The sequence below is a fragment of the Plecotus auritus genome (assembly GCF_963455305.1).
Source record: "Plecotus auritus genome assembly, chromosome: 5".
Taxonomy (NCBI): Eukaryota; Metazoa; Chordata; class Mammalia; order Chiroptera; family Vespertilionidae; genus Plecotus; species Plecotus auritus.
The window spans coordinates 10003268-10015639 of record NC_137776.1 but is presented as its reverse complement, the minus strand read 5'-3'; the positions used below and the strand labels follow the sequence as shown (position 1 = coordinate 10015639).

The 12372-nt window shown below is 41.0% G+C and overlaps 1 protein-coding gene and 1 pseudogene across 2 annotated transcripts in view; one reads left to right on the top strand and one right to left on the bottom strand.

The window, feature by feature from the left end:
- Nucleotides 1-12372, top strand: part of LOC308247954 (protein tyrosine phosphatase type IVA 1-like) — a 41239-nt pseudogene that overhangs the window by 15718 nt on the left and 13149 nt on the right. The window lies entirely within an intron of this gene.
- LOC308249504 (aldehyde oxidase 4-like) overlaps nucleotides 1-12372 on the bottom strand; it is a gene marked incomplete at both ends in the record, with an annotated part of 34612 nt that overhangs the window by 13992 nt on the left and 8248 nt on the right. The window contains 6 exons of the mRNA XM_080671106.1: nucleotides 341-433; nucleotides 667-811; nucleotides 1899-1979; nucleotides 2543-2626; nucleotides 4264-4325; nucleotides 5947-6073. Of these exons, the coding sequence (XP_080527232.1) occupies nucleotides 341-433; nucleotides 667-811; nucleotides 1899-1979; nucleotides 2543-2626; nucleotides 4264-4325; nucleotides 5947-6073 (592 nt within the window). The remainder of the gene's footprint in view (nucleotides 1-340; nucleotides 434-666; nucleotides 812-1898; nucleotides 1980-2542; nucleotides 2627-4263; nucleotides 4326-5946; nucleotides 6074-12372) is intronic.

Here is a 12372-nt window from a genome sequence, read left to right as displayed (position 1 = left end):
AAAAAAAAGAAAATAAGAATGTCTAGCAAGATGCTTTCCTACCGGCCAGCCAATGTCTTAAGTCTTCTTATTCAGTCAGTCTTCCCATACCTGGCTGAACTACGTGGCATCTTCCCGCCATTACGGCTCCTATGACAATGCAGTCCTCAGTGACACAGCTGAGTGGAGTGGGTTAGTTTGAAAAAGCTCACAGAAACACAGAGTAGATGCTCAGTAAACATTTCTGAATGAATAAATGAGGTCAGATATTCTATGAAGTGCTCAAATCAGCCCATTGTATATAATGAACAGTCCACCAACCGCCAATCATTACATCTTATTTGAAAAAGAAGGTGCATACCATTGTCTGTGCTGTCCACAAAATACAGTTCTGGAAGCCCAAATGGAGATATGAAAACTGGATGGAATTCATCTTTGAATTTAATGCCGGGGCCTTAAGGAGAAAAGCATTTAAAGCAATCAGGCAAGGAAGTCAATGGGTGCTACTAGATGTTGCTTACAGATAATCAAGAGGGAAAATGGTGGCAAAAATGACATTTGCAAAAGAAAGCAACAAAGCATTCTAAAAGCAGAGGCATCCATTAGTAAAGATGAACTGCATTTATGAGGAGTTTAAAGAGACACGGGTGTTTGGGTTACCTCAAGAACATACTTTAAAACACCCACCCACTGTGGTGTTCCCCATGACAAGGGGGGCCTTGGGGTAATTGGCTTTCAGCTCCAGGAGGTCATTGAGGGTCACAGGGGTCATCCAGGTGGTCCTTTCACCTTGAAACATCAGCCTTCTCTTGCTTGGATCTTCCGCCATCCTCTGCAGAGAAGCAAAGCCCACAGACCTTCAGGTGAGGCTGCTGGCGGCATGCCGTGAGGATATACACTGCTCTGGGTGTCCAAACGGCCCGCTGGCCATTTTAGTTTTCTGATGAGACCTAACTTCTAGGGAACAGGAAAGGGTGGCTTTGTTTGAGACTAGATTTGTAAGTTTTGTGTGGGCACCATTGCATTAAACATCAGAATAGGTGTCTGCCCGTCAATGCCTACATATAGAGTAGAGCAGACGTTGTTTCGAAGTAAGTGTGTGAAGAGGAGGCCGCATGGTATGATGAGTATCTAAAGGGCCTGGCTTCTGTCCCAAGAGTGACTCAGAGGGGCCTCATCTTTGGGATTAGGTGTGTTTTTTTTTTTAGGATAAAAATTGCTTATAGGCAAAGTTACCCTTGAAAAACATCCCTTAAATCATCCAACAGGTATAGTATATGTGGATGTTTTTTATAACTCGGTATTTATACACATGTATATCTACATCAACATGTATGCATATAATCGCAAAATACTAGGCGTATCCAAGTTCTCACACTCTGAAGGGTGTGCAGGGACTGAGACTCTGAGAAGCCAGTAGAATCATATCCCTCATCTCATACTCTCTCCAGGGCATAGTCACGGAATAGAATGACCGGCCTATCGCACTGTTTATATTATCTCTCTCTCTCTCCCACCTGAGGTGAAATCACAGAGGTTAATTGTAAGAATAATTTAATTCCATCATAATAAGTATCATTTGAATCTTACTTTACCAGTTGTACAAAATGCCTTAAACGTATCTCACAGAGTAGCTGTGTGACATTGGGTACATAACCTACCAGCTCTGAGCTCAGACCCTTCAATGGAGGGGGTGGGACCAAAACACCTCTGAGGTCCTGGCAGCCCCATGCCTCCGTCTAAACTATCTGCTTCAAATTATTTACAGTGGAGCTGAACAAGTTCTTGAGAAGGGGTTATTATAGTGGGCACAATTCCAACTTCTAATGTCTAAAGCTCGGTAATGCCACAAATTACCGGATAATACAGAAGGCTTATACCACATTAGGTTATGAAATAACAAAAGTAAAGTGTCTTACTATCAGTTCAGGAGGGAATATAGGTTCCTGGGATGGATCCAAGGGCTGGAATTCGTCTTCATTATACAGTTTGGTACATATCTCGACAAAACAAAATAAATACAAGTGGAACTTCAGAGTTACTGGGAGATGCACAGGAGTCTCTAACTGTGGGACTTCAGAGTTAGGGCCTGACCCCCTGACACCTCAGACACAAAAGCTGGGTGCCAGAGCCCAGGGTGTCCCCAGTAGGATTCTCCCCACCTTCGGAGGACCGTGACCGAGCCCCTGGCAGCTTTACTGAGCTCCGGGCTGGCTCTTTGGGTGTCAGGAATTGGGTTTTAAGCTTCTGTGCTGGGTCTCGAGTGGTATTTGCAGATACCTATTTGCCATGAGCATAAAGAGGCACCACTGCTTACGTCGCCTGATTGGGGGTGAGAGGGTGTGTAAACCCAGATTAGCACAGAAAGTTGCAATGCTTCTGACGGAGGACAGCCTTTTGTGGTGACTGGCCTCACGAAAGTCAGGGGCCTGCCCATTTGGGGGACTTTTGAAGACTGTTTATGCCCTGAATTTACTGAAAAGAGTAGAAAATGTGAATACATTTGGATCTACGTGGGTATTTTTCCAGTCAAACCCAACTGCAGCAGAACATCAATACTTACTTTTTCCTGTCCATTCTTAAAAGACCTTTCTTCTTGATCCATGCAACATTTTCCCGATCCTTTCATCTGACAGACAGTTGATGCCTTCGGAAGGAATGCAGTTTAAAACAAAATCATTGGTTGATACTTTAAATTCTAACCTGAGTACCAGGCCCCACAGGAGGAGGTCATACAGTGTGTCCTTGTCTCAAGGACTCGGTAATGGGCTGGGGTGGGGAACAAGGTGTTCAATCACTGAACAGCTAGAGAAATGGCAGGAACGCGCACTACGCTCATGGTAGGGTCTTGTTAATGGTCTCTCTCGAGTCTCGGGGGAGGATGAAGAGAGTTAGAGGAATGCTTGGTCAGCAGTTAAGGTTTCCCACTAAAAGCGAGGTAAATGGAGTGTAGTTGTAAGGTGGTAACTTAAAACAAAACGAAACAAACGGCTCTTTTTCCGTGTAAGGGTCAGACAGCGTGGATCTTTAATGAAGGTGTGGGAAGGCAGACTGCCTTGAAGACCTGCTACATACATATCTAAAGAAACTGAAAACCCAAGTTTATATGCATGTTAGCATAGCTATTCTGATTATTTGGATAATTTAAGTCTCAGACCATTTGACCTTAATTTTCAGGACCTTTCGTGCAGAACCAAAGGAGTGTTTTGGGCCTGAGTCCACTGGTCAGGGACTGCAACTCGCAGGTGGATCATTTCATTCCTGTCTGCCCTTGTCATGTACAGACAGGGCCTACGTCTATGGCCGTTACAGGCCACTAGTGTGACTTCATACATGGAGAAAAGGAGACCTGGGTTCTAGCTCCTGCTTTAGCACATACTAGCTGGGTTGAGTTTGTTAAATTAGGAAAATAAAACACGTTCCAAAGAGGTTTGTTAGATTAAATATGTGGTAGGTATGCACAGTTTTTGACACTAGGAAGAGTGAAAGTGGTGGCTTATATTTTTACTCAAGTCTCGAGGGAAGTCATTTCCTGCAGAGTTGAGAAGGGATTTGGATTTTGTGACAACGCTATGCACAATAAAGGAACTAACTGTAAATGTCTGAATGTGGGGACCCAGAGTGAGTGAGACAACAATACCTATCATTATATAGATTTCACCTCCCGGAAAATAATTCCATAGTATTGGGTTGAATCATGAAGTTGTTGTTTTCATGGGTCAAAAATGGTGGAATATTGGCAATTCATATTTAAATAGTATTTTACTCAGGATTTAAAATAAACTAGCCTGTAGTTTGTAAAAGCTTTTTGAATTCTTCATTACTGGCCTAAAAGTAGTTTCTTTAAAAAAAATTTAGAATTTGGAATTAACTTGTATACCTTGAGTTGTTTTGGTCAATCAAAATTACATATAATTAATTTTTTTGCCACAAAAAATGGGTGCTGGAAAAACACCTGAGACCTTGTCTGTCAAAAGTATGTCTCCTCTTTAGGATCATAGGATACTGTGCTGTCCAGTTACTGCAACTCCATGCACTCATTCCCATCATGTCTTTCCAGGCTTATTCTTCTTAAGCCTCCTCTGAGTCTTCCCTTCCTGCTCGCTAATTCTCTTTCACACATGTTCCTTCAAAGCTTATAGACATGGCATAGAGGATATACTGAGCTTTTAATAATTTTGCTTTTCAATAGATGCAAACTCTATTGAAGAAAATGAAATATAGATTAAGAAACAATTAAATCGGTTGAAAAAATTTCTATACATATTCTTTATTTTAGCTTACCACGCAGAAAGTATTTCCACTTTCTATAATTGGTCGGTATCCAGTACAGCGACACAAATTACCTGATTAAGAAGAGATCAATTTTTAGCAAATGATATAGAAATATATTGCATATTTGTGTTTCATGTTTTCAGTGGAAAGTTTTAATAGTAATTAAATTATTTATCTTTCTTTCTTTCTTTCTTTCTTTCTTTCTTTCTTTCTTTCTTTCTTTCTTTCTTTTTTTTTTTTTTTTTGCTTCCCAAACCAGCAAAATTGCTCTTTGGAACAGAGATGTTCTTCAAAAGTAGATCTTGTACCAGACTTTACAACATAGTCTCATAGTGGTCGCTAGGTGAATTACAGGCACAGAATCTGGGAGGAAATACTCCATTGCTATAAGACTGTGTATATTTAAAAAACACACACACACAAAAAAAAAACAAGAAAAATCACAATATATCTGATTTTTCAAAATTCTATATACCTCATTAGTGTGGGTTATTTCATTGAACAAAGATTATCTATTGTTCAAATCTGTTCAGGTTTAGTTAAAACTATAATTGAAACCATAGGCCAAAGTTTTAGTACTTAGTGAGAAACTGAGAAATTTTGAGTAAAGAAGTTGTTGAGAGTCAAGAAAAACTATTAGAGGATATTTCCATATCAGTTACCATAAAATTTATGTTGAATTTTTACTTTGTTTTAGTCTACATCTTTTCATCATAAAACTGAATTTCTGTCTAGGTCTTTTTATTGAAAGGGACCAAAAGCTTTCTTATAATATTCAGAGATTTGCTCCTACAGCTTTCTCCTAAAAACTAGTGACCAGTTACTTTGAAACTAGGTATGTTTGTTACAGAAGACTACATTTGATAACATGACATGCTCTATTTTTTTGTAGAAAAATTGAGTTTGTTCACTTAAACTTGACAGCTATTTGTTATAGAAAATTAAATTCATGCCCTAACCAGTTTGGCTCAGTGGATAGAGCGTTGGCCTGTGGACTGAAGGGTCCCAGGTTCGATTCCAGTCAAGGGCATGTACCTTGGTTGCAGTCACATGCCCATTAGGGAGTGTGCAGGAGGCAGCTGATCAATGTTTCTCTCTCACCGATGTTTCTGACTCTCTATCCCTCTCCCTTCCTCTCTGTAAAAATCAATAAAATATATTTTTTAAAAAAGAAAATTGAATTCATCACCAAACTTATTATAATAAGTAATTGCTATCTATGACCTCTTTGAACTTATAATAAACCCAACCAGAACATAAAACTGTAAAGTATCTGAAAGCCTATTCTCTTTGTAAAATTAATATAAGTAAGTAGAATTCATGAATGATCCTAACAGATTAATTTAAAAATAAACAACAAAATCTTGTTCTTCCATACTGCCCAGATTTCCACTTTTAGGAAAGATTCTATTGAAAGTGTTATAGACAGCCCATCTGAATGGCTTTGCAGAAGGACAATGGGCTCTATGAAGGGAGAACGTTTTGTGATTAAACCAATATAGCCCCAATTCTTGGCCTCTCTACTGACAAAATGAAGGCAGCACTTTCTGGAAAGGACTTGGGTGAAGAGAGGTAGTAAAGAGGAAGCCCAAAGCTGTGCCACAACTTCTCTCCATGGCGGAGACCTCCTTCTCTAGTTACTTGGTCTATTCCTATCTTTGGTCTTGCCTGCAGAAGGCCAAGAAGGCTCACCTCCAAGAGCTTCCATTATTTGCTCAGGGGTCGGCTCTGGGTGGTTCCTCAGCAGCGTGTAGATGGACATCGCCATCCCTGGGCTGCAGAAGCCACACTGTGTGCCATGGCACTTGGCAAGTCTTTCCTGGGAGGAAAGGGTACATTATTTATGCATTAAGCCTTTGGGTTCCTTATCCTGGACAGGAAATAAAAGAGAGTGAGGAATAACAATTTACTTCATCCATTCTATACAAAGAATCTATGCCATGAAGATGTAGATGGGAGACATGACGCTGGGTCCCTCTGTGTGACTCTGTCCCATGTGTCTCTTGCATGGTGTTCAACCAGCTGGCTCAACATTTTTCAAACAGCACGCCCCCTGAGGTGAAAGCCACATAGTTCAACTATGGCTAAACTTGAAGGACAGATATTTGATAATATTTTAATAACTATATATGGTATTAGGTGGGTACTAGATTTATTGGGGAGAAGTCAAGCATAATATTTACTTACTCCATCATCTTGGGGGGAACCTTGGAAGTTAAATAAATGTCTAACCACTATGCTGTACACCTGAAACTAATATATTATTGAATATCAAGTGTAATTGAAAAAATATAATTATGTTAATGCAACAATGGCATATGAAATCATTAAAAAAAAAGGACAGATATTGTTCTAATGCTAAAGGGAAATGTGGCTGTGTGGTTTCAGATGTGGCATATAAACTGGCTGTAAATGTGGTGGTCAATCTTAACAACTGGGTCTCTGGGGAAAAAAGCCCTGATTTGTAGTTTCTACCAATTTCAGTTGTGCAAATATTTCCAATAGGGCTGGTGTCAGGCTTCCAATGTGATGTCCTTGAATGCGGATCTGGGGAGAGATGTACAGTGGCATAGCATTCTATGGCATTTCCACCAAGTAGATATAATAGACAAATAATCTTAAGGGTATAAACAAGAGTAAATGTAGTAAAATAATTAGCAGATGATGAATGATGATATTTATTAACTTTTTTTGTCATTACTTATTTAATTTTAAGTTTGTATAGTTTCATTGTTAATAATGGCTGTGTTTAAAAAATGGCTCACAAAATTCCTGAAAGTTTAACGATCAGCTCTCACAAGCCAGTATGAGCCTATTCCAGGGCACTACTGAACAAATCTAGCATATGTACTATCAATATTTGAGAGAGACTTCTGGTCAAGATGGTAGATTGGTAAATGCTGTGCTCTGCTTCTCCCATGACCACATCAAAATTACAATCAAATTATAAACCAACCATCACTGAAAACCACCTGAAGACTAGCTGAATGGAATTCCTACAACTAAGGATTTAAAGAAGAGGCCACATAGTGACTGGTAGGAGAGGCAAAGACACAAAACAGGCTGATCCCACACCCACCTATGATGGTTAAGAACAGGGTGGGGTACCTTGGCTGTGGAGGGAGCAAGGGATCCCAGCCTCATATCCAGAGTACCAGTTGCCAGGAAAAGGAGTCTTTACAATACTTGGCTGTGAAAATCAGCAAGGGTTCTGTCTGAGTGAGACAAAGAAGTGCTGGAGACCCAGGCATCTTCTTAAAGTGCCTGAGCACAGATTTACTTACCCACAAACATTTGTCCCAAGTTCCAGCAAAGGGACAGCAGCTTGAAAAATGCCAGGGACATAAGGGCACCTGAATCATCTGGCTTCAGGTGAGGGCTGGAGGGGCGGCTCTCTCTTGGACAGAAATACTGGAGTGCACACCATTGTTCCTTGGTTGAGCTCTCCTCCCACAGAGCCATCTGGTGGACACCATTGTTCCTATGTTGAGCCCTTTTCCTGCCCGGCCTGCTGGTGCAGGCAGTGCCAAATCTGATTCTCCAATTAATTTGACTAACACTGTTCACCCCACCCTAGTGATTCATTAAGAACCTGCCCTAACCAACTATGTACAAGCCTGAAACCTCTTTAAAGTGACAGGTCTCGGCCTACCCTGTGGACTTACCTAAAATATCTTAGAGACACACGAACTCTAGACAAGTAGCATCTGGCCCAGCATGCCTCATACCGCTGGCCCAAGTGGCAGCTGGCCTCTTCCAGGCACCTCCAAGTCCAGCACAGGTGGCAACCATCTGCAGATCACTTTGTAGCTTCTACCTGGTGGCCTTGGGCCAGGCATAGCAAGTGACTTGGTCTGCACCAGAGATCCTCCCAAGAGGTCCCAGAACCATCCTACCCGGTTTTAGACCACACCAGAACACCAACCAATTAACCACACAAACAACAGACCCAGAGGATGGCCAGCACAGGCACCAGAACATTGCTAAAGCAAAACCACTCCATGGAATTAACCCCTGAAAAACAGCTTGTCTGCTGTAGTCACAGACATTCCTCACAGCCAGTTAGCCTGGGGTCAATTTGTCTCACTGACATTGCCACAGCAGTGAAAGCTCCACTATAATAGGAGGGCACAGACAACCCACTCGGGTGATGAAGGAGAATGCTTCACTGGGCCCTACTAGACACCTATTATATAAGGCAACTGTGCCAAGACCAGAAGATGTAACAGATTCACCTAAAACAGAAACAAACACAGAGAATCAGCCAACATGGCTGGGGAAACAAAGAAAAATGTCCCAAATGTAAGAATGGAACAAAACTTCAGAAAAAGAGCTCAGCAAATGGAGACAAGTAATCTACCAGATGCAGAGTTTAAAAGACTGCTTATAAGGATATTCTATGAACGTAGGGGAAGAGTGGATGAATTTAGTGAGAACTTCAACAAAGAGAGAAGAAATGTAAGAATGACAATCAGAAAACATAAAAAAAAGAATCAGTTAAAAATACAATTACTGAAATGAAGACTGCATTTGTTAACATGGCATGCTAATTTGAAAAAATATATGCAGCCCTATGTTCATTGCAGCAATATTTACAATAGCCAAGATATGGAAACAACGTAAGTGTCCATCAATGGACTAGTGGATAAAAAGTTGTGGTACAGAATCAATATATGCAAAGTAGGAAGATAGTGGCCTTAGGTAAACGCCTGTACTCACCGCCTCCCACAACCACATCAAAATTACAACTAAAATACAGAACAACTATTATCCAGAACCACTGGAAAGCTGGCTGAACGGAAGTCCTACAACTAGAGAACTAAAGAAGAAAGCACACTGAGACTGGTAGGAGGTGCGGAGGCACAGAATGAGCTGGTCTGGCACCCACATGGGCCGCTTTTTTAATCATCTTTGCAGAGTCTGCTTAGAGGAGCAAGGGGTCCCAGCCCCACACCAGTCTGGGCAGTAAGAACTTTGGGCTGTAATAACCAGTGTGGATTAGGGCTCAGTGACACAGAGGCTGCTGGAGACCCAGCTGATCCTCATAAAAGGCCAGCACCAAAAACTGAACTAACAAGGTCTTGCTTCATCTGAGCTCCAGCACCAGAGTGAGGCTCTGGGGAACACAGACACATACCAGGAGGAACTGGATTGTCTGGTATCAGGACAGGAACTCAGAACGGCTTTCTCCCATATGGAGGTGCTGCAGGGATCGTTGTTCCTACGCTAGGACCTCTGGGTCAGGACTGACTGGCAGCTATTTCTGTTTGCTTCACCTTGGTGATTCCCTAAGACCCTGCCTCATCCAATTTACAACCCCACTCAAGCTGCCAGCAGCAGCTTTTGCATATGAATGGGCTGTCCTTGCTCTGGTTAAAATTTCAAACAAGCTGCAGCTGAGTCAGGAAGCCCCAAACCTATAAATAAAAGGCCCAAAACCTGGCACCAGCTCCAGCCTGCCTTGCTTCACAGCTGGACCTCATCTGGGCACTTCCAAACCTGATACAAAGAGGAGGAATCTGCAGATCTCTCTGTAGCTCCTGCTGGGTGGCCCAGGTAGTAGCTGACTTTGCACCTCCTTGGAGACCCAAGAGCCAGTATACCCAGTGTTCAGTGTCAGCCTATACCAGATTACAGCTCTACACATCCATAAGCGACACAGTCAAGGGGCATATTCAGTGAGCACCAAAACCCCACTGCAGCAAGTCCTGCTCTATAGGGGTATCTCCTGCACAGCAACTCTCCCATTGCAGTTGCAGTTGGACCTCACAGCCAGTTGGCCTGGAGGTCAATTCCTCCCAGTGACACCAATAGCAATCACGTCTCAACTACAACAAAACTGCACCTAGATCTCCCAGCTCAGGTGACTGGGGAGGCTGAGTTACTGGGCCCTATAGAACACCTACTACTCACGGCCACTCTACCAACTCAAGGAGACATAGCAGCTCTACCCAATACATAGAAACAAACACAGGGAAACAGCCAAAATGTGGAGACAAAGAAAGATGTCACAAATGAAAGAAATGGAAGAAAGCAAACTACTGGATATAGAGTTCAAAACCATGGTTTTAAGGTTACGCAAGAATCTTCTAGAAACCTCCAAGGGACTTAGTGAGACTTTCAAGAATCTTAATGAGAATGCCAAAAAAAAAAATAAAAATAAAAAAATAAAAAAAAATGGAAAAGGACCAGTCAGAAATTAAGCATACACTGATTGAAATAAAGAATAATATACAGGGATTCAACAGTAGCGTAGAGGAGTCTGAGAATCAAATCAACGATTTGAAATATGAGGAAGCAAAAAAACACCCAACCAGAAGAACAAAAAGAAAAAAGAATCCAAAAATATGAAGATAATGTAAGGAGCTTCTGGGACAACTTCAGGTGTACTAATATTCACATTATGGGGGTGCCAGAAGAAGAGAGAGCAAGTTATTGAAAACCTACTTGAAGAAATAATGACAGAAAACTTCCCCTACCTGGTGAAAGAAATAGACTTACAAGTCCAGGAAACACAGAGAGTACCAGACAAGAAGAACCCAAAGAGGACCACACCAAGACACATCATAATTAAAATGCCAAGGGCCAAAGAAAAAGAGAGAATTTTAAAAGCAGCAAGAGAAAAACAGTTAGTTACCTACAAGGGAATGTCCATATGACTGTCAGCTGATTTCACAAAAGAAACTAGGCAAGCCAGAGGGAGTGGCAAGAAATATTCAGAGTGATGAACAGCAAGAACCTACAACCAAGATTACTCTACCCAGCAAAGCTATCATTTAAAATTGAAGGTCAGATAAAGAGCTTCACAGACAAGAAAAAACTAAAGGAGTTCATCACCATCAAACCAGTATTATATGACATGTTGAAGGGTATTCTTTAAGAAGAGGAAGAAGAAGAAAAAGAAAAAGATAAAAAAATATGAACAACAAAATGGCAACAAATACTTACCTATCAACAATTGAATCTAAAAATCAAAATAAATGAATAAGAAATCTAATGAACAGAATAACCTGGTGAATAAAATAGAATCAGAGGCATGAAAATGGAACAGACAGACGATTCTCAGAGGGAAAAGGAGTGGTGGGGGGGCAGGAAGTGATTAAACAAAGATCTTATATACATATATGCATTACCTGTGGACACAGACAATAGGATGGTGAATGCCTGTGGCAGGTGGGAACCAGGTTGAGGGGGACAAGGGCGGAAAAAGAAGGACATCTGTAATAATATCAACAATAAAGATTTAATTTTTTTTTAAAGCCGTGGTACATATATACAGTGAAATATTACTTGGCCTTAAAAAAATAAAATCTTACCATTTGGACAACAGATGAAAGTAGAGAATATGATGTAAGTGAAATAAGTCAGACAGAGAAAGACAAATACCATATGATCTCACTTACATGTGAAATCTAAAGAACAAAACGGAAGTTGACTAATGGACACAGAGAACAAACTGATGATTGCCAGATGGGAGGGAGGGGTTGGGGGACTGGGTGAAAAAGGGGAAGGAGTCAAGAAGCACAAACTGGCAGATACAGAATAGTCATGGGGATGTAAAGTACATCATAGGGAATATAGTCAATAATATTATAATAACTGTATGGTGCCAGCTGGTACGAGACTTCCCAGGGGGATCACTTCATAAGTTACATTAATGTCAAACCACTATGTTTTACACCTGAAACTAATGTAATATTGAATGTCAAGTGTGATTTTGAAAGGTGACTGGAGAGAAAGAAATCTGATAGGCTGCAGCATGAGGTGCTTCCGTAACTGTTAAGGTGATGAGTCAGGTATGAGATAGGATCTTAATAAGGTCAAAAAGTCATTAAGGTTATCGTTGAAGGACAGGCACTATAACCAAATACCCATCAATGGTAACATACTGTCAGAGGACACTCTTAGCCTCTATGCTCCAAGCATAGTTTTCGAAGGGAAAGAATGTCAAGGGAAAATATGGCTATTTATAATTTTCTTTCTATACACTGCTCTTAAAACAACTTCTGCAGCAGTCTCTATGCTAGTATATACAAATAGCATCGCCATTTCTTCAAAAAGTCCTGCAAACTTTGGTAAACACGTTGTCATTTTAGCTGTGTTTTATTGCCACCTGGG